Here is a 22,950-nt window from a genome sequence, read left to right as displayed (position 1 = left end):
CTGGAAATGAGGTCATGGAGGTGTTCGGGGTTATGAGAAGTCTCGTTCTCATTACACTTAAATGGGATCGGCCATGGGCGGCGAGCCATGTGGGTGGCAGCAAAGCATCAAACCAGCAAGGAAAGGATACGGATGATCTATTCGATGTTGGCTTCGCGGGCCTTGCGGAGACGAGCCAGGGTGGAGCGCACGGTGGCAGCCGAGGGGGTGTTCAACAAGTAAGCACCGCCGGCGGTGACCTTGTGGCAAGACTTGCACTTCCAGATGCCCGTGCTTTCGCGCTTGACGCTGTCCTTGCCGCAGAAGACGCAGTTGTACTTGGCATGCTGGGAGACTTCGATCTTCTTCACCACTTTACGCAGCGACGAACCATATCGCACACCGTATTTCCCGCAGATACCGACCTTTTTCGTGCGCTTTCCCATGTTGGTTTCCTTTTAAGTGTTTGGAAGTGAAAGCTCAAAGCTCCGTTCATTGGTGGTCGCAACGCCAAATCGCCAGAGCCAACCACTCGAGGTTAAATTTAGACTTGGAATTTGTATCCAATCATGAAATTTCCGGATAATCCCTCCAATTCACCGGATACAACTGGCAACTTTGACGCAAACGATGGACAACATTACAGGTGTGAACGGTGGGTGTGCTGCTTCGGTGCTGACATGTCCTCGTCACCTATGCACACATGGAAACTGGTGGAACTGGACAATGCGACCCGTGCAAGCTGCAGGTGCTAAGTGGACTGAACTTGGCTAGCTACACAGCGTTCTGAAGTCGGTGGTCGAATTTCACGACAACACAATGCCATCGAGTTGTTGCCCTTGCGAGAACTCTTTCACACATCGCCGGAATGCGAGTTTGCCCTGGTAGTTGGTGCATGTATAGACACGTGGTTTATTGGAAGGACAGAACTAACCCGCATGTCTTACTAACGGCACCAACGTAGCGAGACTCTACATTCTCTATGACCTCACTGCAATGTTGGCAATTCAATAGTACAGTACAGGTATGGACTTGGCTTGCGATTACTAGTGTACATGTCAAAGTGAAGTAAGTGTCCTTCTTCCCATGATATATATCAGCCTCAATCCAAGGCTGTTGCAAACATGCCAGCATTGGACAGGGTCGAGTGCAAAGAAGAATTTGAGTCTTTGCTAGGACTATTCATCGATCAACAGTCGCATAGTATATACACCCCATCGTTGCTACTAGTACCACTTTTGCAGCCACGTTCTCCTTTCACCAAGAACAACCATTGAGATGAGGTTGTGTCATGTGTTGGAGTATGCTTTACGTCTGATCTCGCACTCAACCAAGGCATTCACGTTGAACAAGGGGCCACACTTACTTAGCTTGAATAAATTAACACACGTCGGCAAAACACACTCGCACAAGATCGTGGATGGTGAATTGAAAGCCACCGAACGTCAGGCACGAGTTGACGATGTACTGCAGACACTGGAGGCGGGCCATCTGGGTCTTGGTGACGTGGACAAGGCGCGTGGACTTTGGGGGGGCCAGCCATCGCTTCCACAGCGACTTTGGAGGCGGCAAGGCTGGAGGCACCACTGCGAAGTCCATCAGGACCTCAGCAGTGTCTGCATCAACGTTAGTGCAACCGTCGAATTCATGGTCGACTTCCCACGGATGGGCAAGAAGGCGCTGCCAGCATGCCACGTCGTCCTCTGTGAGCGGTGACTGATCCAAGGTAGTCGTGGGCATGACCTCGTAGGCGTAGCCAACATGGGTGGCTGCGCGTGAGAGAAAGTCGTTAATGTGGAGGATGACCGATCGAGTCGGGTCTGGCTGGAGGCCGCCGACATTGTAAACGAGGTCGTCGAACGATTCCACGTCCGTGTATGTGGAAGGTTGGTGACCGACAATGGAGGACACGTGCTTCCAATGTACATGATTGTGCTGTGGCGTTGCCTCTACGTTGGATGGGCTGCGTTCGGATTGGTTCGACGGGAACGTAGCAGGCAGCGGCGGCGGCGGGGCTGCTTTGGAACGGAACGCTCGAGACAGCGAATGTGCACGTGGTCGAAGCAGCAGCTCTGGTGGCATCCGCACCATTCTGTCCACGGATGACGAACGGTGCCTATCGCTGCTGGAGGTGGAAGACGCCTGCATCACTGCTGCCATCGACAATCGATCGGCCTGTCAATGAATGATACAACTGCCGACAGGCTTCCCAAAGATGGGGATTGTCAGAGTGTTGGTTGTTTTAGAAACGTTTTAAAACCTGCAACCCCCACATGAAACGAGCTTTACATATGTACAGCAGTACTTCGAAGTACACTGTACCAGCGACATGGTGTCAGGTTGTCACCATTCGACCTTTCCTGCCGTTATAGTATGTGCTGGGGAATGCGACCAAGGCGACCACCTCCCCCTCCTGAGCTGTGAGGGTATCTCCATTGCAAACACCATTGGGAGACGTTGGAAGCCGCAGTAGAATGCCATGCGACCGTGTTTTATTCTTTACAGGACGTCTCGTACAACAGTCATAGTAGTCGGTTGCCCTGGTTGCCCATAATGATCACCTGTGTGCTTCAAGTAAGTAGGTCGGATGTGCTCGAAGAACCCCAAGCATGTGTCGATACTAATAAGGTGTTTGTCCTTCACACAAGGAAGTCGAAGTTGGGTTCAAAGCCACTTAAACGTCCATTACATGTTGAGGAAGTTTTGGATCATGATCTTGCCGTCAGGGGTCAAGATGCTTTCGGGGTGGAATTGCACGCCTTCGACCTTGAATGTTTTGTGTCGTACGCCCATGATCATGCTCTTGCCCGCCAACGTCGACGTCACTTCGAGCTCTGCCGGCAGGGTTTCTGGCAGACCGACCTACACACACGTAGCAGCATCACGTCCCCTTCCACCGATATGCATGCATTGAATGACCACGTACCAATGAATGGTATCGGATGGCCTTGAACGGCGACGGCACATTCGTAAACAACCCGCGGCCGTCGTTCTCCATCTCGGATTGCTTGCCGTGGATGATTTCCCCAGCGTGGCCGACAGTGCCGCCGTACACTTCAAACATACACTGCAGTCCTACGACAACCGTCATGGGATGATGGCATCGCCATGTGGTCGTTCGTACCCAAGCACACGCCAGCGATGGGAACGATGCCTTGGAACGTTCGGATGACGTCGCAAGAAATGCCCGCATCCTTGGGAAATCCCGGTCCTGGCGAGATCAAGATGCGATCAAACTCTTTCGTCGCCTTGTACTCGGCCAAGAGCTCCTTGGCGGTCTTGTGGTCGTTGCGAATCACGACCACAGATGCCCCCAACTCGCACAAGTACTGGTACAAGTTGTATGTGAACGAGTCGTAGTTGTCGATGAGAAGCACGCGCTTCTGGGAGTTCAACGCGTTGGCGTCGGCGGCAACAGGCAGGAGCACACCAGTCATGACGACGATGACCTTGGAGAGCCGAGATGGGAATTTCGATGACCCTGATGGCGTGTCGTGGGCAGAAATCGTGTCGGCCAATCACGGACGCGTAATAAATTGAACGAAATTTGGTGAAATTTACCCAAACAATTGTCGAAAAATGATTCGTCTTCGACGTATTTATTTTGATGCTTACAAAGTACTAGTATCTATTTTAGGCCGGTTTTCGAAGAAAAGTTGCCAAAATCGAAATATTCCATTTTTCTAGATTTTGTGCGTCTGGATGCCACCAAAGTTCAAAACTTTATGCCACAATTTTCTTGAGAATCGGGTGTTTTAAGGCATAAAAAAGATGGACCGATTTGGTCCAACTTTTTTGTGGAGGTTTGTGCTGTTCACAGGTGAGATTGGGTGAATTATAATGGGGGTTAATTAGGTGAAATATAATGGGGGCACGTTGGTGCACACTAGAGGGTTAATTAGGTGAAATATATCCGCTGTTGATGGAAGTATTTTGAAAAAAAGCTGAAATTAACTGTAAACGTATAAATCTTGCATTTCAAAACTAACAATCACGATAATCATCTGAAAAACAATTATTAATATTAATAGGATAACGGTTTGTGGCCTGCATTTACATCATGATGTCTATCATGGCTTATGGACGTGGCGGGGGTGTGGCTGACGTGTGGGGCTGGCGTCGGTGGTGACATGCGAAACCTGTGTATATCTTCCCTCTTGATCCGGTGCCTGTCCTGTAAATAGTACTAGTTCCCATCTCCCTAACGTTAGGGGTCTGTTTCCTATTATAATATCTGTCCAAGGTCACAACAACGGCTTGTCCACTTAATACTATGTAGTAGTAGTACAAGGTATTTTTGTTGCTTTTTACTCTACACACGCATGCTGCCCAATATAGTATATATAGTATATGTGGTTTACTTGAGTGGCTTGCGGGCCATGAAGAAGTACGACGGCGTGAAAATGTTGGCGCGGCCAGCCTCGACGATGTCGTCGGCAGTCTTGTTGAGCATCAAACTGACCTTGACCGTTCCCTTGGGGGCAATCTTGAGCGTCTCCAGGATAGTGACGAGGGCGTGCGTACACTGGCGCCCAAACCAAGTCATCCGGAAGCCCTGGAGCGTCCACTTGCCTTCGAGCGTTTCGTACCATGGAATCTCATGCGGGTCGCGGTAGTTGTCTTGGAGGCTGTAGTGGGTCACCACTTCGAGGCCGGCGTCGGTCAACGCCTTGGCGATTTGCTCGGGGGTTTCCAGTGTCGGCAGCCCGTTGCCCACTTCAATGCCTTCCTTCAACGCAATGTGGTGCATGTTCTTGGGATCATAGTCGTTCAACATGGCCCAGTCCAGACCGACAAACGTGCCGCCCGGCTTAAGCACGCGCGCGGCCTCCGTAAAGCACGCCTTCTTGTCCGGGGCGTGGCACACCGACTCGATGGCGTAGATCGCGTCGAAGGTGCTGGCTTCGAACGGCATCTCCATGAAGTTGCCTTGCTGCACGTGGCAGCGCGAGTCGAGACCCGTCTGCTTGTTGTTGCGGTTCGCCACGCGCACCTGGTACTCGTTGATGGTCAACCCCTTGATCTTGGCGCCGGAAAAGCGCGCAATGTTGCGCATGGGGCCGCCGATGCCGCATCCCATGTCCAACGCATAGCTGTCCTTGGACAAGCCGAGCTTGGCCGCCAAGAAGTACTCGACGCGCTTGATCGATTCCGTGAACGTTTCGTCCTTGAACCGGTTGGCAAAATGGAACGATTGACCCCACCCGTACTCGTAAAAGTCGGTCACCAAGTCATAGAAACTGTCCACCATCAATTGGTACTCGTTTTGGCGGTGCTTGATGCTCTCGTCGGTGGAGATCGCGCCAGCTTCCTTGCGGGCGCCCGTGAAGAGCTTGTCGTATTGCTCGAAGCGCGAGTTCACGGCGTCGCGACCCAAGACCGAGTCCGGGTTGGACAACAAGCGAGTAGAACCTAGGAGGGTGGTGGCAAAATCCGACCCGTCGCGCTTGGTTTCCGAGTTGCCGACGGTCTTGGCGGTTTGGAACACGGCCGACGCAAATACGACGAGGGCGGCGGCGATGGCACCCTTGGTCGTGGTGGAGTTTTCGACTTGCAAGACAAACAACGACGACGCAAACAACGCGATGGCAGACGCAGCGACCGAGTAAAACACGGCCTTGGTTTCGGCACGGATCGCAGACACAGAGAACGCAACCAAGAGGAACGCGAGGGATGAAAAGAACGACAAGATCACCGTCACGTCATGAGGGGCCGACGCGCGTTGGTGCACGGCGGCGGTGTGGATCGAGGTCAACACGAACACTGTGGCGACGGCCCAGTTGAACACTTGGCCGATGGGCAGCGAGCTGCCGGGCACGAACATGCTAAGCGCCGCCTTCGAGTGCAAGAATAGCGCCATGCCGAACAGACCCGCGACAGAGCCGAGGGCAGGCACCACACCTTCCTTGTTTTGATCCAGGAACAGCTTCAGACCGTTCAACATCCTTCCTTTGTCGGCCAGAAAATTGGGGAATGACAGATTCGAAGGATGGGTCCTCCTCAACAAAAGCGTACATAACCACAAGTGTTGTTCGATATTTGTCGTACATTCCCCGTACATTAGGGCATAGTGAAATCCAGTCATTCTGAGCCAACGTACATAATACGTACATAACGTACTGTAATTTGAATCTATTGAAGCAAACGACGTGATTACTTTGCGATTACACTTGCCCAGGTGGAGATAAACTACGTTTAAACGTGTTGTTCATAGTTTTGGAGTAAAACCACGTTTAACGACAACGTGGGGTCTTTATAAGCATGCCTTAGAGTTGCCGTGGCAACCCTCCACAAGCATGGCAAATACACTCGAATAACGTTACTACTACGTAATACTCTTCACTACATGTGGATTGCTTACTGTACATACCCAACTCCACCTTGGACAATCCTCTCCTCTTGTACCGGAAGATTCCATTCCGAGGTTAAACGAAAAACGCGTTTTATTTTCACGTCCTACTACTATGAGAGATTTGCACATTGCAAAGCATCACTGCAGTAATGACACATGACCACTGGTGTCCTTAACGTATTTCTCGTGCTCTACCAGTTCCTGCGACTTCGTATACCTACTCTACATGGAGATCTTCCTTGATGTGAATCAAGTACGAGTACTGTACATGATGTGCGCAGGAAGGGGTCCGTACATATGTATGTTTATCCCAGGTTTCTGTGGTCACCAATAACGTTAATTGAAGTTCACCTCGCAGTCAAGCGTCGTCGATATGGGTGCAAAAACATACTAGTAATGCACATCCAACCACACCGATTCCATGAAAGATCACGCAACAACTCAAGCCATTCCAGGGCAACATGGACGACGACGACACGACTCGAGTGTGCTTGACGCTCGTTCGAATGTCGCTGAACGTAGTGAGTGTATCACCTCGACTACCGATAATGAAACTGTCAAGTAACGGTGTAACTGGAGCCCATAACGACAAAACGATGGCCGGGCTGACATGGCGGCGGCAGTAGAATCGAAGCGAAAAACCTTGTTTCGCAACAAAGCGGCAGCTACGAGTGCGTCTGCATGCTTGACAATGTGCTTGTTGATCATAGATCCGTCCGAAATTGCGTAGATGTGATATACGTCAGCGGCATCCCACTTAGCAAGGACATCATGGACGACCCGAGCAACAACGACGCCCCCGTGGAGGAGCACGAAGCGTTCTTAGATGCTAGAGAGGTCTTCACCACCCCGCCACGTCTTCGTCATCCATACCATCCTGTAGATGTTTCAAAAGTATGACCGCGACAAGTCTGGTGGCATCGACTTGGACGAGTTCAAGATCCTGCTCAAGGATCTCAACTTGGCCGTCCCCGATGGGAAAGCGGTCGTGTACTTTCGCAAATGTGACATCGCGCAAAAGGGTAAACTGCCCTTTGCCACCCCATTCCACCGAACTTCACCGTTCATGACCAGGCTTCATCACGTTTGACGAGTTCCGCGTCGCGCTGTTCACGTGCGACCCGTCGAATCCAGCGCGGACGGGCGGCTTTTGTCCGGGGAAGGCGCTGACCCCCAAGGATATTTTCACGCTGTTCGACGCCGACGACTCGGGGGAGATGGGCCGCGACGAGTTTGAGCGTACGGAACAAACGATGTCGCATACGCGCGTGTTCCACATGTGTTTTTCTTTTTGCGACAATGTACATATATATATACATGTAGGGGTATTGGCGTTCCTGTCAATCAAAATGGCGCTCGACAAGATGGAGGACCTCTTTTCCGTATACGAAAACGTAAAGCAATCTTTGCAAAATATGTACCCAAAGTGGTTTCTGAACGTCACGTCGTCGTAGCCCGACTCGGAAGCGCTCGATTACAAATCGTTTCGAACGATTTGGCTCACCGTACGTCCCAGTATATATTGTACTCGTGCTTAACATTTCCAAGCCTTATTGAGTGTGTGATTTGTATTGCTAAAGGCAGATATATACATTTACATATTATATTATATACATATATATTATATAATATATATAATATATATATAAACTATGTATATAATATAATATATATATATATATAATATATACCTACTTCGAAGTATATACATATGTATTATATTTACATATATATTATATATACATAACGTAATATCTATATGGGTAGTTGGTGGACGTGCGAAAGGAACTGACGCATCGCAACATTCCGTACAACAAACTATTGCCAAAGTCGGTGCTGGCCAAAAAGTTGGAAGCAATTCTGGACAAGGAAGACGCCCAAGAGCAGTATACGATAGACGAGGCCAAGTGGAACATTGAGTGGGAGCGCATCCGCCGCGAGAGGGAAGCCCTCGTGCACACCGCCAAGCGATTCGCCAACGTAACTGCACTGTGCTTTTCGTTCTATCCTGCCTTGGGAAATATGGGCTAAGGGGATGGTGGCAGTATGTCTTAGGCGACACATTGGACGCCGCCGGTCAAGTGTACGTGTTTGGGTGCGGTTCGTTCAATCGATTCGACGGCGCGGTACGACATATGATGTTGAAACACATACCATATGCATTTAAATCGGCCCAATATTTCGTTGTTGCGGATGCCCTAGCCCGCCACCAAAGACTTTGTCGAGTGTCCGCACTTTGAGAAATTGCTGGGACTGTGGACCACACGCTTGCGCGGGGCGGACGACTGGAGTCCCGTCGTTGCGCCGCAAGTTACTCACAAATCGGCCGGGTGGGAGTCTGCGGCCAAGAAGCACGAGCAACTCGTCCGTGCACAACAAGCGGCCGTCGCGGCCAAAACCCTCGACGTGATTGAAACCCAGCAACTGTCGTTTCAAAATCGACTGGTAAAATATCAAACCCCACACACATATATATATACATGTATCGATATATTCCAATCAATAACCCATGCTTCCCTACGGACTAAACCTAGTACAAGGTTTATAATATACTACGTAGTATATATATATATGAACGAGTTTTTCTATCCTGTGCAGGTAGCTGTCAACACGGCGTGGCTGTGGGGCCGCCGCATCAAACATGTGAGCTGCGGCACGTCCGTGGCGTACGCGCTGACAGACTCGGGCGAAGTGTACTGCTGGGGGGGGTCCCAGCGCCGATGGAATTATGTATACACGCCAAACGACGAAGTGTTACCGAGTAATAAAACACGTTTTACATACGATACGAATCCAACAGTTGAAGGATCAAACACTATTCGGACTGTAGTGACCAACCGGCCGTTCACAGCGCGGACGGAGCAGCTCAAGCTCGTCGCGCCATCGCAAGTTCGAAGCGATGCGCAGGCCATCGATCAAAGCTACGTCCGCAACATGTTTCGGAATAACGCGCCCCCGTCCCCCATCGTCGTATCGCCAGAGGTCCAACGTCAGGGGTAGATAACACAATATATATTTATATATATGTATAGATTGAATTTGCGAAATATCATAGTCGTGTAATGTTCTTGTAGGGCGGGGGCGATTGTCGAGTATTTCAACTTGGGCCAGACGATGCCACCGGACGTACGCGCCGGGCTAGCCTTGGACAAATTGCAAGAAATCATCGAGTTCGACTTGAGCGCCGACTTGGCCGCCAACGCAATGCGGGTACGTGGCGCCCTGTGGCGCTGCCACGTGTAAATAGAATTTTCATTAGCTCCGAGGGCTGGCCGTCCACACCGCCGGCAAACAAGTGATCGTCGACGACTTGTCCAAAGCGCTGCTGCTTGAAATTGAATGCATGGGGGGGCCCTTCCACGACCGCATGAAGCGTTTGGATGCAAAGTACCGCCAAGCGCTGCACACCAACAACGCCAAACTTGTGACCGAGTGAGAGGACGTTTCTGCCAAAGTTTGTGTGCAACTCACGTCAAGTGTGTATAGATTGCTCAAACGAGGGGCCACAACGTGGCGGGGCTTGCGCAAGCTGTACCACGCCCTGGACGAAGAAGTCGCGGCGGGGGTCCAAGCCAAGCAGGACAACTGGGACGCCAAGCGCGACGAGATCCGCCGGTTGCGGCTAAAGCAAGACCGCATTGGCCGCGAAAACGCCGAATCATCCGTAAACTAAAGAAGTGGGAACGACGTTGTCCATTATAACAAACCCCCCTCGTATAGGCAACTAAATCGGCCGCCCAAACCATCGACGTCAGTGGGTTGACCAGTCGGGGCCCGTCTCAAAAGCAATTTCAAGGCGGACACGCCTTGAACGAGATCTCTGTCGGCGCCAAGCACGCCCTGGCGATCCACGCTTCGGGGTAATATATATATATTTGCCAGGATCATGACAATATTATTTCTATGGGTGTCGTGACTGAAGAAAAGTGTACGGCTGGGGCTTTGGGTCGTTTGGACGCCTGGGCAACGGCACCCACGCCGACATGCCGATTCCACAACCCATGACGCAGCTGCAAAATATGCGCTTTCGCGCGGTGGCCGCGGGATACTCGCACAGCTTAGCCTTGCGCAGCGATGGCCAAGTACGACTAAATGTATGGGATATATCTGACGAATCATCTAGGTGTTTGCGTGGGGGTCGGCTGCGACGGGCAAGTTGGGGCTCGAGCCAGACAACCCCTCCATCCCCCTTCGACCTAACACCACCCCCGTCGGCCATCGGCAAGCTTCCAACCACCAGGTATCCGTCCAGAGCTCTTCAAATGCCGGCGCGCTAGACATTTCCGATTGCTTTACGATCATGCCATTGCCCCTTTCAATTCCTGCTTCGGTAAATAAACTGAATGTACTCGGTGCAATCGAGCCACGATACTTGACGTAATATATCATATGCTCAGGTGAAGAAAATTGCGTGCGGCCCGTCGCATTCAGCGGCCATCACGACTGACGGGGCGTTGTTTGTATGGGGAAGCGGCGATGGGGGGCGATTGGGGCTTGGGGATGGCCGCTTTGTTGGTACGTATATTTGGCCAGTTAGAGCTCAAACTGACTTGTTCACGGTCATTCATAGACACGGACAACGAGTTGAAAGGGGGACGACTGGGGGTTCTCACCACCCCCACACCCGTGACAAGCTTGAAAGAGCATTTCCTGGTCGACGTGAGCTGCGGAGTTTCGCACACAGCTGTTCTCAGCGCCGTGGAAACAGACACAGCCAACGGAGCCAAAGGCGGGGTGGTGTACGTGTGCGGGAGCGCGCACTCGTTGGGGAAATTCTGCCCCGCCTTTGTGGCCCTGCCACAACTCCAGGGCGTGCCAGTGTCCAACGTCAGGTGAGTCCTGTCTACTGGTAGTGTTATTAGAGGGGCTTGACGACATCTACAAATGTAGCTGCGGCAATGCCCACACTGCGGCCGTGAGTGTCGACGGCGAAGTGTACACATGGGGCAACAACACGGGCGGATGCACCGGTCACACGCTGGTCCAGCGGTTTGTCAAAGTGCCCACGAGGCTGCCTTGTATGTATCAAATGCCTCAAAACATGGCCCGCAACCCCCACTACAACGTCGTGGCGGTGCAAAGTAGTGTCAACTCTGGGTATTCGGTACGAATGTTAGTTGAGTGCTTTCACTTGAAATAGCCAGCACGTGACAACAGAATTGCTTGATCCTATGCAAGTAGGCTGCGATGGCGTTGGACGGTGTCACAGACGGCCAGTTTGAAAGCACTTGTGCCCAAACGTTTAACGAAATGTGTCCATTTTGGCAGGCGAGTGCAGGATTACACCTCATGACTGACGGTTAGCCACGTCACCCTCGTCGTCATAGGTGGACTTGGGGGTGAACTGTCGACTCGACACGATTCGCATCTGGAACCGCACGGGGAACGACGGGCTTCGCTTGTTTCCGCTAGTTGTCATGGTTAGCGAGTCGCCGTACGAAGCTGAGGGCGGTAAGTTCATGCTCCGGACATGCAAAGCCCAAAGTGTGTGGACAAAATTCAGCGCCGACTGCGCGGCCCAGAATCCGCTCGTGTGGCGCGTGCCTCAAAGCACATTGGGTACACACCACCACCACCCTCGATAGTTGTGCTCGCTTGTTCAAATACAGTATGGTCGCAGGTCGATACGTTCGGCTGCAATTGGACGCAACCAACCTGTTGAGTCTTGCGCAAGTGGAAGTGCTCGGAGTGGAAGATTATAAATGCATCGGGCCCAAGGGCGCATCTGTGGCCTGTGGCGACGACGTGACGATGGTCGTGTGCCGACCCAGCGTCTTGCAATCGTACGTACCAAAATCTATTTAAATATTGCATGTATTTTCTCACGTTAACTTCATCTTAGGGATATTGACACCAAGTTCCTACGTGCGCTCTGTGCCGACATCGACCACCTACACGTGTTAAATGAGTACCATACCTTTGCGCCGTGTATCCACAAGTTTACCGACCTGCGGCCGCACCTGACGTCGTGTCTGCTCTGTACTGCCCAACACACCTGCCCGATTTGTATTTTGTTCCAGCAGATTCCGGCCAGCGCTGTCCCCCCCGACATCCGAACTACCACGTCGTTGGACAAATTCAGCACGTTTTTGCTCTCCCATCGCCCCCCGCGGGCATTTGAAGGGTCGGCCGCGGCCGCGACGATGGTTCGTACGACCGAAGGCTATGTGTTGCACAATGTCGTCGTGGGACATGAATGATGTATGTGTAGACGGACGACGAGACTCGATTGCTTCAGATTGCCGTCGACGACGAAAAGCCCGAATCGGAGCTGACCAAAGCAGGGGACATGATATTTTCGACCGTGCACAAAGGTATGTAGTTAGGCAACGTATGCTATGTCAAGCCAGATTTGCTAGTACTAGTACCATTACTACTACTACTACAGTACTAGCGGTCACGTCGACAGCGCAAAAGGTGCAGCCGAACCCAACCATTCAACCGATCCACGCCGCCGCCGCCGACAACATCCAGAAATTCCAAGACCAAGCGCGGCCCATGTCGCAGTCGTTCCTTCGTAAAGCCATGGCCTCGTCCAAGGAAACGTGGCAAAAGTACACGTCTGGGAAACCCAAGGACAAGGCGACAGGGAACGAGGTCATTCGAGTGCAACCCAAGGAAGTACTGCCACCTGACGACACGGGCCAGTCCCCTCCACTCCCTCAGGATGCAAGCGCGAGAGGTGGCGGCGACGGGGCTCCGTAAACAGAAGTACCCACGCCGTCCAGATTGTTTACCAAACGCAGTGGTAATCACACCCACGTTAATTATGCTTGTGCAATTTGCCGTTTCGTCAGTTCGAGTCCCGGGCCGAATTGAAGGTGCAAATTCTCAAATTGTGGGACGAAATCGACTAAGTGTACTTCGCCAAGTTAGCAGAACAAGAATGGCACAACGCCGTGGTCAGTGTATTGACAAATAAGCCCGAGTCTAGAAACTGCGTCAATTGTTTTTGGTCAAATATAATCTTTTTTAAATTTATGTAAAAAAGACACAGATCATGTTCTGACTCAAATCCTTTCGTGGGATGCCGTTTCATGCCGTACCCAATGAGACTACGTATGTATTAATAGCTCAATGAACTACAAACCAAGTACATTTTCAGAAGTAAAAAAATCTGAAGTGCGTCTATAGTTTTTGGGCGGACTGTACGTACTTGAAGTATTTGTTATAGTGCCTTTGATTAACAGAAATATATTCAAAAATATAAAAAGTAAAATATTTTAAAATAAAAAATAATAAAAAAGAAAATTCTATATTTAACATTTGTTATAAAAAAAAAAATTTCCTTATTTACGAAAAAATATATTAAATATAACTAATAACAATTTTGATTAAAAAAGTAAAGTGTTTACTGTTATGAACTGTAAAATTATATTTTAATAAGCGTTTCTTACTTGGACTTTTGGGACTTGTCAAGTATGCAATGTTCATATATATTCCCAACGTATTAGTATCGAATTTGCTATACCGGTATATGTATTTGAGTCGGGGACCAAAATAGTGTTTTTTACTGTGGCCCTGTATAGTATGGTGATGTTGTGTCCTACACCAATTCCTACCCAAGTTACTGGATGTCAAAAAAGGCCAAAATCTTCGATATTTTGGCAATTTCGAACAAATCGGCAAAAACTGAAAAAATGTCTGTCTGGATCCAAAATTTGAAGAAATTCAATCATTTGCCAAATTTCACCGAAAAATCTAAGGGCTGGTCTCGATGATAGAAGTGATATTCCACCAGAAAACTTTCAGACAACTTTTCCCTGCCTCTCCAGGTTTCCAAAGTCACGTATAAAAACTGGCAAGAAAAGTACATCGTGAAAAGTCTGGATGCCTCCAAGTTTCCTGAAAACCCCAAGAATACCACAAATGTAGAGCCAGGACAAATGTCAGGAAAGAAATATGCCAAATCGGCGTCTATTATTTCTGCCAGAATTTGGGCAAATCACTCGTATATTCTGAAGGATTAATAGGCACACGTTTTTTCACGAAACCCAATTTTGTGTCAGCCACAAAAATGTCAGGAAAAACATATTGTCGATTTGATACAAATTTGGGGAGGGGGTGCAATCGAATCGCGCCGACCAAACCGATCCACAATCGATCTGATTGGTTAAATTTCATTGAGAAGGTTTTGGTTGGCTAATAATTTTGAGCTCAACTGAAGTAGCCAATTAAATCGATTTAAATTCCAACGAGAAACCACGCCACAACACGAAATTTCACTCGAAAGCACAATATTTTTGCAACTTTTCAGAAATATTATGACAATTTTTCAAACGACCTCTTTTGTGTATTTGGCAACCAAATCTGACATGTACAAAGTGGCATAATACGTCGAATGTTTACGGTTTTCTGTCTGTCCATTTTTTACCAACATGATATGTGTTCTATCGATAGTTCTCATCCAGAGGTCACATCAAAACATTTTGAAAATATTTTCTCACCTCCCATTTGAAACGAGAATTTACTGTCAAGATATTAACTGACATAACATTTTCTGTGGCATACAGACTAGCCCTAACTAGTTAAAAGTGGTCCAAGGGATTTTTATTTCTGAACGTTGGCATTTACTACGTACTAGTACTACGTAGTACTGAGAATCGTAGATTTCTTTCGACATCAGTTTGATCCATACAGTCAAAAATAGGTGACAACCAAAGTCTTCGAGTTACTCTGAACCAAATTTTCGAAATATTAATCGGGCAAAATTTGGGGTGTGAAGACAAACGCCCTAAAGAATTTTCCTTGTTATTGTGCTTTCGAGTGAAATTTCATTGTGTTGTGGTGTGGTTTCTCGTTGATCGATTTGATTGGCTACCTCAGATGAGCTCGAAATTATTATCAACCAATCAGATCGATTGTGGATCGGTTTGGTCGGCGCGATTCGATTGCACCCCCTCCCCAAATTTGTATCAAATCGACAATATCCGAGTGGTGATTTCTGTTTGCCCCCTGTGTGCAGCCGATTTCATATCAACGTTTCAAATCGAGTTACTAGGTATATACAATGTATAGTAGTCCATAATCAGCGTGACGGAACCCATGCAACATGAATGGCAACAATGGAACCAAGGCTACAAATCAAGGTTTCCAGATAAACTAACTATTCAACACCACGTGAAGGGTTTCGGGCAATATGCCATTCAAGTGCCCACCACGTGGCAATATGTTGCAAACGCTATTATTAATAATAGTAACTGTTATAATATTCTTATTCCATATACACATATCAACGGGACACCGACGCACGCATGTACAATGACGTCTGGGTCACCCGTGCCCACAGCTCGTGCAACTGTGTCACAGATTCCTTCGACATGCCGCCACTCGTCATGGGCACGGTGTCTTCATCGATCGTCGCGATTGGCGAAGTGTGGCGTCGCCGTCCGCGGTTGGACGGGTGGACTTGGTTGAGCTCGGCACATCTTCGTTCGATGTACATGCCCACACCGGTCGCGAGGGTTTGCAGCGCTTTAAGTTGGGCGGCGGACGGCGCCTCCTGGAGCGGCTCATGGCATGCGACATCGATCGTGCCAATGCATTCCTTGTGCAGGGACGACGACACCATCACTGGCACCGACACGTACGCGCCCGCGCGGTGCTCCACGGCGAGGGGATGCGCGCGGAGGCGGGGGTCGTTCGACGTGTCCAGCACCACCATGGGGATGGGCTGGAGGAGGCCGTATGTGCACGCTGCCTCTTCGCGGACAGTCGTGTTGGTCATCTTGAACACACGGCTGTAGCCAGTGCATGCGATGTTGTACACGACGTCTTCGGCGACGAGGTGGAGGGACCCAATGGGGGCGTTGTCGAGCACGCGCATGGCATCTGCGACGTGGTTGGCCAGGACGGGGTCGTGGAGGAGCGTGGGGAGGTGGGTGTCAATATCGAGGCGCCGGACGCAGTCGAGTCGCGAGCCCTCGTTGGGCGGACGGGGGGCCTTGGGAAACGGGTGGACCCAGTCAAAGTCAAGGTCAAGCGAGTCAGTCGGCCGACTACTCAATTTGGTCGAGTACTGCACCAAGTCGTCGGTGTACTTGGCCGACACGCGGAGGCCGCCGTCTTCGAGGAATGAATCGACGCTGGAGGTTTCACTGGGGTAGCGGCTGCCGCGGAGAGTGTCTGTGTAACAGTAGACCGAGTGATCTTCCGAATCCTGAGTTGTCCGAGGGGTTAACGGCGTCAGTTGCCCCTTGTTGTTGGGATGGTGGTTGTCGTGGGGTTGTGGAACTGGCAAGCAGGCTGTAGACTCCTCAGCCAAGTCCAGCATGGGCACGGTGGTGGCAATAAGGAGATCGCCGCTGCAGTGGAGATCGTTCTGGGATCGAGTCTGGGCATCAAGCACGCACTTCCAGCACACGCGCTTGATCCACGTGGCCTTGATGGTGCAGTCGCGGCAAACCACTCTGTTGCAGGTCGTGCACTTGTACTTCCAGTGGAACGCGTTGAAGCGGCGCATGCAGCTCGCACAGGCTTTGGCGAGTCGGCGCTTTTTGCTCTCCGACCGGCCTCGCGTCATGACGACAGATTCGAAATGACCGACATGAGTGTCGTCCAAAATTTTTCGAGGCAAACTGGATCGTTCGTGTACCCATTCTACTGTGAGTGTTCAGCATTTATAATTGCCTTATTTTAGCCAATCACAGGACAAAAATGACCTTGTCGAGTTCTTTAGAAAGTTCGATGGTGCTCCCAGAGGAAATGGAGTGGTTACAGTAGTCGAGAACTCCGAAGGCAGTTTGACGACTGCGTACGCGATCGACGCGACACCTTGGTACAATCAAGGGGCACACATCGCGTAACTAACTGCTACGTATTATCGTCAGTATATATATGTCACTGGAGAAAACCAGCGAAAACCGGAAAGTATGGCGGATACAGTTTCGAGCAATGCTAGCACTGTAAGAATCCTAGCCAAACATCCAGCAGCAATGTTCCCCACTGTATTTTTCGACGCAACCATATGATGAAGTTGATGCAGCACGGAACTGGTGTGCAGTCACTTGTGTGCCTATTCCGTTCAAACTTGGCATTTCCTGCTTGTCATCCACATGAGCTCACTCACACCCAGCACACCTACATTGACGTGCTACTTTTGGATTTCGCGGGACCTTTATCCCCATAGACTGTCGATATATGCACGAGTTTGGTGCCCATGGTTCTAAATTAAAGTAGTGCGACTTTCACCAACGAGCGTTAGACAGTAAAAGGTCCAAGGCTACTTCGAAGTACAGTATGAAGGAGGTGGCTGGCATACATGCAGAAATGCAGAACGTGGGATGGACGACGACTCTGCCGTGGAACGACTTGAATCACTTGAATCCGGACATGTCTTTTCAAGGTTTGATACTTCACGGTAGGATGAACCTGCCTTCATGCAGGCGCCTTAATGAACTCGTACATGTATCGGTGTAGCAGGAGGCTACGGGAAATGATCAACTTTACGATCCTCAAACGATATGGCAGTACGTTGTTCATCATCACCATACAACACCCTAGAATCAAATTGAGTTCAGCCTGACGAAGAAAGCAACGTGCACTGCTTTTAATTGCCATTTTGAAGGATTGGCATCGTCCTCAATCAGAATGCGCAGAGTTGCTTGACTCCACACACAAAACGGTTGCATAACTTTTAAAAATATGACATTTAAATGTAAGAAAATTATAACATAACATATCAATGTATAGCTCAAGATGACAATAATTTTTTGTCATCTTTCACGCTATATTTGACGTTTTCGCCAAAATGCGTCTTTAACTTGCTGCTTCGTGGCTCAGAGATCACCGATCAACGCAAGAACATGGTAGCATGTACAACAGCATTGATACTACGTAATAAAGCGGCATGGACGGTGTTATGATGCTTATTACGGGATATAATCACACCCAAAGTAAGCTATATTTCAGTTTTTTGGCATGTTTGAGGTCACTTCACGCATGCTAAATAAGTGCAATTACCACACATCACGTCTCGTTATATAGCCCGCAGCCATGTCTTCAGTTTTCATATTAAATATATCACGCCCAGACAAGCCATTGCTGAGCAATTCAACGACAAAGTCATGTACTTTCTCGATAGTTAACATTGTCATAATGATTGATGTTAACTTGTAAACTTGATGCTATACTTCGATGTTATCTTTTTGAATTATGACATACTTATTTAATATTAAAAACACGTAACGGTATCTCGTGGAATGTAGTGGATACTTTTCCAAAAAGCATCGTAACTGGCGGCCAAAATTTGAAGTCCATACTACGAAGTATACGTTTTGAACAGCGGAATCGAATACAAAGTTGCCTTGCACCAAAACTAGACTCCTTCGTCTAGACATACGTTTATCCTTGCTGATGTCGCCGGGGATGGCTATGTTCGTCATTTCCCGCAGCCTCCAGAGTCTGGCCGCCTACGTCAACGTTGCTAGTACGGCATAAAAGCAAAAGAGGTCATGGGTGTGCGAAAGTGCAACGTCATCACGTTCTCATCATATCATCCCCTAAACCACAAATCATGCCACTCTAACGTCAACATGCACGTGTATTATTATCACTATAAATAATACTCCTGGTTCTAAAGGTCATACTCTTCTGCTGGTGGCGGCATGCCTTGGTCGTTATGCAAGTCAAACTCCACCTCGGACGGTATGTCGACTTCGTACTCCGAGGCGTCTTGTTCCGAGCCTTCCTCGTCCACGCGATGGAATGCCGCCGACGTGCGGGGGTCGCTGGCGTCCGAGTGGGACTCGGGTGATGTCGTGGGCACCAACGGGGCAATGAACGAATGGTCCACAGAGGCGCTGTCGATGCTAACTTCAGACACCAGCTTGCGCGGCGGCGGCGGCTGTGGCTTGGATTGCATGCCGTGATTTCGGCTGTACGGATAGTTGGCTGGCATACTGCGTCGTCCACTAGATCGAACGGTCGGGATAGACAGCTGACGGACGAAGGATGGGGTCGCGGTAGGACGGGGCACCACATCCACCGATGGACGAGGGGGCTCCGTCGGCATGTTGGGGAGACTGGCGCGGGTGGTTGCAATAGGCGCGGCCTGGACGGGAGACGGATCCAGGTCAAGCGGCTGAAGCATGCGACTGATCGAGATGGCCAATGCTTGGCATTCGGCAGGGCGACGGACGTTGCTCATGTCTGCCGAGCCATCGACGTACCCCATGACAACGGCGAGCATGCCGAGCTCTCGCACCACGTGCAGCGCGTCAAAGGCTTGCTGCGGCTTGGGTTTCCCCAAATGCGTCTACAAAGAGTTTATATTCACACATATACGACTGGAGTACGACGTACCTCCAGAATCGTGCGAATGATGTCCAGCACAAGGATAGGGTCCTGGTGCTTCCGAACGAGAGGCATCAACAGCGCTTGAAGGCCCGCCGCCGTGTCAAATGTGTGGTTGGTGGCAAACACTTGCATGAGTCGAAGTACGCACGTTTGGGGGAATCCAATCGCGCGCTCGGTTTGACATTGCTCTAGCACATGCATGAGGTCGGTGCACAGCGTCGTGTCGTCCTCTACAGTTGCTTTCACGTCCACGTATTCCTACAAGTCGAACGATATTGGTTATGTACAGAGATAGAGTAGTGTATCCGTACCCGATAGATAAACACAAGGGCGTTGGTGAGTTTATTGACGAGCCCAGCATTGTCGACGCCTCGTTCGACCAGCTCTGGCAGACTGAAGGGGGGACTCATCATGGACTGCGAGGCCAGAGGAATGAGGTTGGCTAGTTCTTGCTGCCACACGGCCACCAGTTGCGACGCAATGTGAAATGGATGGCGGAGAGACGTCGCCTCGGGGTTTTGCAGAAACAAATCCAAATAGAAATCGCCCACAACCACACCGTGGTCCAGGTGCGTGTAGTCCATCTGATCATCTGGGAACGATGGGTTCGGTTGGGATACCAGGTATTCCACATGACTGCGCAAGTCCCCTCGAGTGTGGTCGTTCCAAATCAGCTCAGCGTCGAACGCCGATTCCTATCGTCAATTGAGTACCCGTGGCATATATATATATATCCTTCCTCTAGCATATATATTAATCACCCCTGCACACGTTCGTTTTGTTGGGGACATGTACATATATATACCTCAAACTCGTCGTCAAACTCGTCGGGATCGTCCACCAACGTTTGCATCAACGCATACGGCAACAGCAACTTGAGTCGCTCCAGAGCAAGTTGCTGCACATCGTCGTCGTCACTGCCGTGCAGCAACGCATACCACACCTACAGTACAACCCCCCCCCACTCTCAGCTTCATGTCATGACGGAGCGGCTAACTACTATACCGCAGCGGCCGGCCGTCGTAGCGTGTCGGCGGCCATGTGCTGATCTTCAGTCACATAGTGCTTGGCTTGGATCATCATGGCAAACAACGTGATCCACACAGTCGACGTCAACACGTGCTTGGCAATATCCGGACTCGCCTCGCACAGTTCCTGGAGGCACGCGAGGGGGGCGTCGGTTTCCCCGGCCTGCAACTCCGCCATGGCCAACATGTCTTGGCAGAACGGACTCAGCGGCGCCAGCACCGTCGCGTCGTCGCAGTGCCTCGCCAACGCCCGCATGCACGTGGTGGCGGCATCGCGGCGCTGGACGGCATCCACATCGAACCCGCCATTGTTGGACTTGGGCACCCCCATGGTCATAAACAAGCCCAGTGCATGGAGCAGCGGTGGTTCTGAAAACGACGACAAGCAACTGCGCTCGACGTCGGGGGCGCTCGTTTCCGTGAGCAGCGCAAAGCACTCGAGTGCCAGCAGCGTTTCGTCGTATCGAGGTCGACCGGGAATCGCGTGGTCGTACAGAAACACAAGCAGCTGCTCGCAAAAGTCGGCGGCGACCGCCGGTGGCAGGGCCCGGTCAGGGCCTTGCTTGTACACCCGGAGGAAGATACCGCCAACCATGGGCTCCCCATCCAATGCGTCAAATGAAAACTGGCGCGCCACGTCATAAAATGACTGCGGGGGGACTTGGAATTCCAGCAACGTGTCTAGATACGCTTGGACTTCGCAGCGCATGTCGTCAAACCAGATAAACTGCGGCACGTACAGGTCTTGAAACACAATCGATACAATCTCATCGACGGGTGATTTGGCCGCCATGAACGTCGGCGTCCACATGGGCACAAGTGCCGTGAGCGCGTTTTGGACGTCCGGGCGCGGCGCCGCGTCCATTCCTTCAAACCCCGCCAGCACACGCACGCAGCGCAGCGCCGCACACACGAGTTGGTGCTTGGACGGGTGTGTGCCGTGCACAATCACGAGCTGCAGCGCATGCCAGAACGCCATGGTCGAGGTTAGAATCGTCGATTGTGCCGCTTCTTGACGACCCATGAGGCTGAGAATGTCCAGCGCGAGGATGATCATGTTGATGTTGACGTCGTTCACATTTTGGTGGATCAGATCGCTCACAATCGAAAGCACGGGTCGAATAGACGGTTTCTTCATCGGATGCTGGTGTTCAAAGGCCAATTCATCGCGGCCGACGTCCGTGTTGGCCACGGCCAAGAGCACGCGGACACTCAACCCCCCAATATAATCAAACGTAGAGTCGCCCTCCGATACCCATCCCGTTTGAGATTGGCGGCACAAGTCGGTGATTTCAATGATCGTGTGCAGGCCTTGCGCGCTAGATATATATGAAACAAGCATTTTTTAGACACTTTCTTGTATTTCAAGTATCATACGCACCGAAGCATTTGCTCGACGTTCCAAGGCGACGAAATCATGGTCGCCAATAGCAACTCCATCGACAACGACAGCAACTCCATCGCGTGGATGTCGTGCTCGAGAGAATACGCAGGATCGTCCATGTCCACTCGAAAGTCAAACTGACCCAATAGCTTGAGCAGCAAATCTAAACAAACAGTACACGCAATCGTGGTTTAGACTTGTTCAAATATATACATGTATTCAAATATATACATGTATTCAAATATATACATGTACTGAAGTATTCAAATATATACATGTACATATATATATATATATACATACCGTACGCGTCGTACGGAATCGACTGGAACGCCGACGGAAATGTGTCGTAAAAGAGCAACTGCGTGCGCAGCAGCAGTGACAGTGTTTTGTGGGGCAGTTTGTCCAGTTCACATGTGCTGTCGGACACGCAAGAGAGCACAATGAACGCTTCGTTGAGATGGGAAATGTCCACAGATTCCCCCAAGCACACGGCGCGGTACCGCGAGCGAAGGAACGCGCCGTCGTTGGTTTGCTCATGTATCACTTCCGACGGATCGATTTGCAACAGGTGACGCGCCGTGCTTTTGGCCATACGTCCTACACATTTACACACACACAATAGCAACAAACCATTTGCTTTTTTTTATCCGTGGTAGAGGGAATATATATATATATATATATTACCTTCTGCCACTGCAATCTCGTGGCGCCACGTGGTATGGACCGCCCGCATAAACGCCAGAGGGTCTTCGATTTCATCAATCACTCGACCGACCGCACCACTCGATCGAAGGTCCATCATATCTTGTTCTATCACGGTGGCGGTGTCGTCGTCTTCGCCTTCTTCGTAGCATTCATCGTTCTCTGGATGCATCGAGGCACGGAAGATCTCTGTCGTGGGATCCTGG

At 50.4% G+C, this 22,950-nt stretch overlaps 7 protein-coding genes across 10 annotated transcripts; 2 read left to right on the top strand and 5 right to left on the bottom strand.

Moving 5' to 3' along the window:
• On the bottom strand, positions 1-480 carry H257_02084 (ribosomal protein L37a). Its single transcript, XM_009825581.1, has one exon. The coding sequence runs from the start codon at positions 423-425 to the stop codon at positions 138-140; it is 288 nt and encodes a 95-aa protein (XP_009823883.1). The 5' UTR covers positions 426-480; the 3' UTR covers positions 1-137.
• A 784-nt stretch (positions 481-1,264) lies between these two features.
• H257_02083 (hypothetical protein) lies at positions 1,265-2,178 on the bottom strand. The gene has a single exon (XM_009825580.1). It carries the CDS (start codon positions 2,137-2,139, stop codon positions 1,360-1,362), a length of 780 nt encoding a protein of 259 aa, XP_009823882.1. The 5' UTR covers positions 2,140-2,178; the 3' UTR covers positions 1,265-1,359.
• A 459-nt stretch (positions 2,179-2,637) lies between these two features.
• Positions 2,638-3,495, bottom strand: H257_02082 (hypothetical protein). Its single transcript, XM_009825579.1, has 3 exons — positions 3,104-3,495; positions 2,906-3,054; positions 2,638-2,841 (listed from the first exon to the last, which is right to left on the bottom strand). Exons 1-3 carry the CDS (start codon positions 3,414-3,416, stop codon positions 2,665-2,667), a joined length of 639 nt encoding a protein of 212 aa, XP_009823881.1. The 5' UTR covers positions 3,417-3,495; the 3' UTR covers positions 2,638-2,664.
• A 741-nt stretch (positions 3,496-4,236) lies between these two features.
• Positions 4,237-5,948, bottom strand: H257_02081 (hypothetical protein). Its single transcript, XM_009825578.1, has one exon. It carries the CDS (start codon positions 5,921-5,923, stop codon positions 4,337-4,339), a length of 1,587 nt encoding a protein of 528 aa, XP_009823880.1. The 5' UTR covers positions 5,924-5,948; the 3' UTR covers positions 4,237-4,336.
• An 888-nt stretch (positions 5,949-6,836) lies between these two features.
• On the top strand, positions 6,837-13,120 carry H257_02080 (hypothetical protein). 3 transcript variants are annotated; one of them, XM_009825577.1, is made up of 26 exons: positions 6,837-7,002; positions 7,062-7,168; positions 7,215-7,353; positions 7,406-7,570; positions 7,655-7,725; positions 7,786-7,836; positions 8,099-8,311; positions 8,377-8,457; positions 8,534-8,776; positions 8,930-9,092; positions 9,162-9,327; positions 9,406-9,541; positions 9,591-9,763; positions 9,818-9,995; positions 10,052-10,191; positions 10,254-10,413; positions 10,455-10,661; positions 10,729-10,846; positions 10,902-11,163; positions 11,222-11,435; positions 11,513-11,599; positions 11,659-11,890; positions 11,952-12,114; positions 12,174-12,477; positions 12,543-12,645; positions 12,726-13,120. In XM_009825577.1, the coding sequence occupies exons 1-26, from the start codon at positions 6,942-6,944 to the stop codon at positions 13,034-13,036; spliced, it is 4,248 nt and encodes a 1,415-aa protein (XP_009823879.1). In that variant the 5' UTR covers positions 6,837-6,941; the 3' UTR covers positions 13,037-13,120. The 3 variants fall into 3 exon arrangements, with proteins under 3 accessions (XP_009823879.1, XP_009823877.1, XP_009823878.1); XM_009825575.1 differs by having other exon boundaries at positions 12,720-13,119; XM_009825576.1 differs by having other exon boundaries at positions 12,543-13,120.
• Positions 13,121-15,503: 2,383 nt separating this feature from the next.
• On the top strand, positions 15,504-16,948 carry H257_02079 (hypothetical protein). The gene has a single exon (XM_009825574.1). The coding sequence runs from the start codon at positions 15,846-15,848 to the stop codon at positions 16,407-16,409; it is 564 nt and encodes a 187-aa protein (XP_009823876.1). The 5' UTR covers positions 15,504-15,845; the 3' UTR covers positions 16,410-16,948.
• A 1,909-nt stretch (positions 16,949-18,857) lies between these two features.
• Positions 18,858-22,856, bottom strand: H257_02078. 2 transcript variants are annotated; one of them, XM_009825572.1, is made up of 8 exons: positions 22,727-22,856; positions 22,343-22,639; positions 22,037-22,202; positions 20,633-21,974; positions 20,433-20,570; positions 19,939-20,322; positions 19,634-19,885; positions 18,858-19,586 (listed from the first exon to the last, which is right to left on the bottom strand). In XM_009825572.1, the coding sequence occupies exons 1-8, from the start codon at positions 22,842-22,844 to the stop codon at positions 18,906-18,908; spliced, it is 3,378 nt and encodes a 1,125-aa protein (XP_009823874.1). In that variant the 5' UTR covers positions 22,845-22,856; the 3' UTR covers positions 18,858-18,905. The 2 variants fall into 2 exon arrangements, with proteins under 2 accessions (XP_009823874.1, XP_009823875.1); XM_009825573.1 differs by lacking the exon at positions 22,727-22,856 and having other exon boundaries at positions 22,343-22,721.
• Positions 22,857-22,950: the final 94 nt, after the last annotated feature.

This window comes from Aphanomyces astaci (genome assembly GCF_000520075.1).
Source record: "Aphanomyces astaci strain APO3 unplaced genomic scaffold supercont1.3, whole genome shotgun sequence".
In the NCBI taxonomy this organism is placed as follows: domain Eukaryota; phylum Oomycota; class Saprolegniomycetes; order Saprolegniales; family Verrucalvaceae; genus Aphanomyces; species Aphanomyces astaci.
The sequence above is the reverse complement of the archived record's forward strand: the minus strand, read 5'-3'. Positions and strand labels throughout refer to the sequence as shown.

Coding starts and splice junctions, on each gene's coding strand:
- H257_02083 (XM_009825580.1), bottom strand. CDS start 2,139: ATGGCAGCAGTGATGCAGGCGTCTTCCACCTCCAGCAGCGATAGGCAC.
- H257_02081 (XM_009825578.1), bottom strand. CDS start 5,923: ATGTTGAACGGTCTGAAGCTGTTCCTGGATCAAAACAAGGAAGGTGTG.
- H257_02078 (XM_009825572.1), bottom strand. CDS start 22,844: ATGATGGACCTTCGATCGAGTGGTGCGGTCGGTCGAGTGATTGATGAA. Junction 22,203..22,342: donor GATTCCGTACGACGCGTACG/GTATGTATATAT, acceptor CTGTTTGTTTAG/ATTTGCTGCTCAAGCTATTG. Junction 19,587..19,633: donor TCATTCGCACGATTCTGGAG/GTACGTCGTACT, acceptor AACTCTTTGTAG/ACGCATTTGGGGAAACCCAA.
- H257_02084 (XM_009825581.1), bottom strand. CDS start 425: ATGGGAAAGCGCACGAAAAAGGTCGGTATCTGCGGGAAATACGGTGTG.
- H257_02080 (XM_009825575.1), top strand. CDS start 6,942: ATGGCGGCGGCAGTAGAATCGAAGCGAAAAACCTTGTTTCGCAACAAA. Junction 7,003..7,061: donor CAACAAAGCGGCAGCTACGA/GTGCGTCTGCAT, acceptor GAAATTGCGTAG/ATGTGATATACGTCAGCGGC. Junction 11,891..11,951: donor CGTGCCTCAAAGCACATTGG/GTACACACCACC, acceptor GTATGGTCGCAG/GTCGATACGTTCGGCTGCAA.
- H257_02082 (XM_009825579.1), bottom strand. CDS start 3,416: ATGACTGGTGTGCTCCTGCCTGTTGCCGCCGACGCCAACGCGTTGAAC. Junction 3,055..3,103: donor CATCGCTGGCGTGTGCTTGG/GTACGAACGACC, acceptor CGGTTGTCGTAG/GACTGCAGTGTATGTTTGAA. Junction 2,842..2,905: donor CCATCCGATACCATTCATTG/GTACGTGGTCAT, acceptor ACGTGTGTGTAG/GTCGGTCTGCCAGAAACCCT.
- H257_02079 (XM_009825574.1), top strand. CDS start 15,846: ATGGCATGCGACATCGATCGTGCCAATGCATTCCTTGTGCAGGGACGA.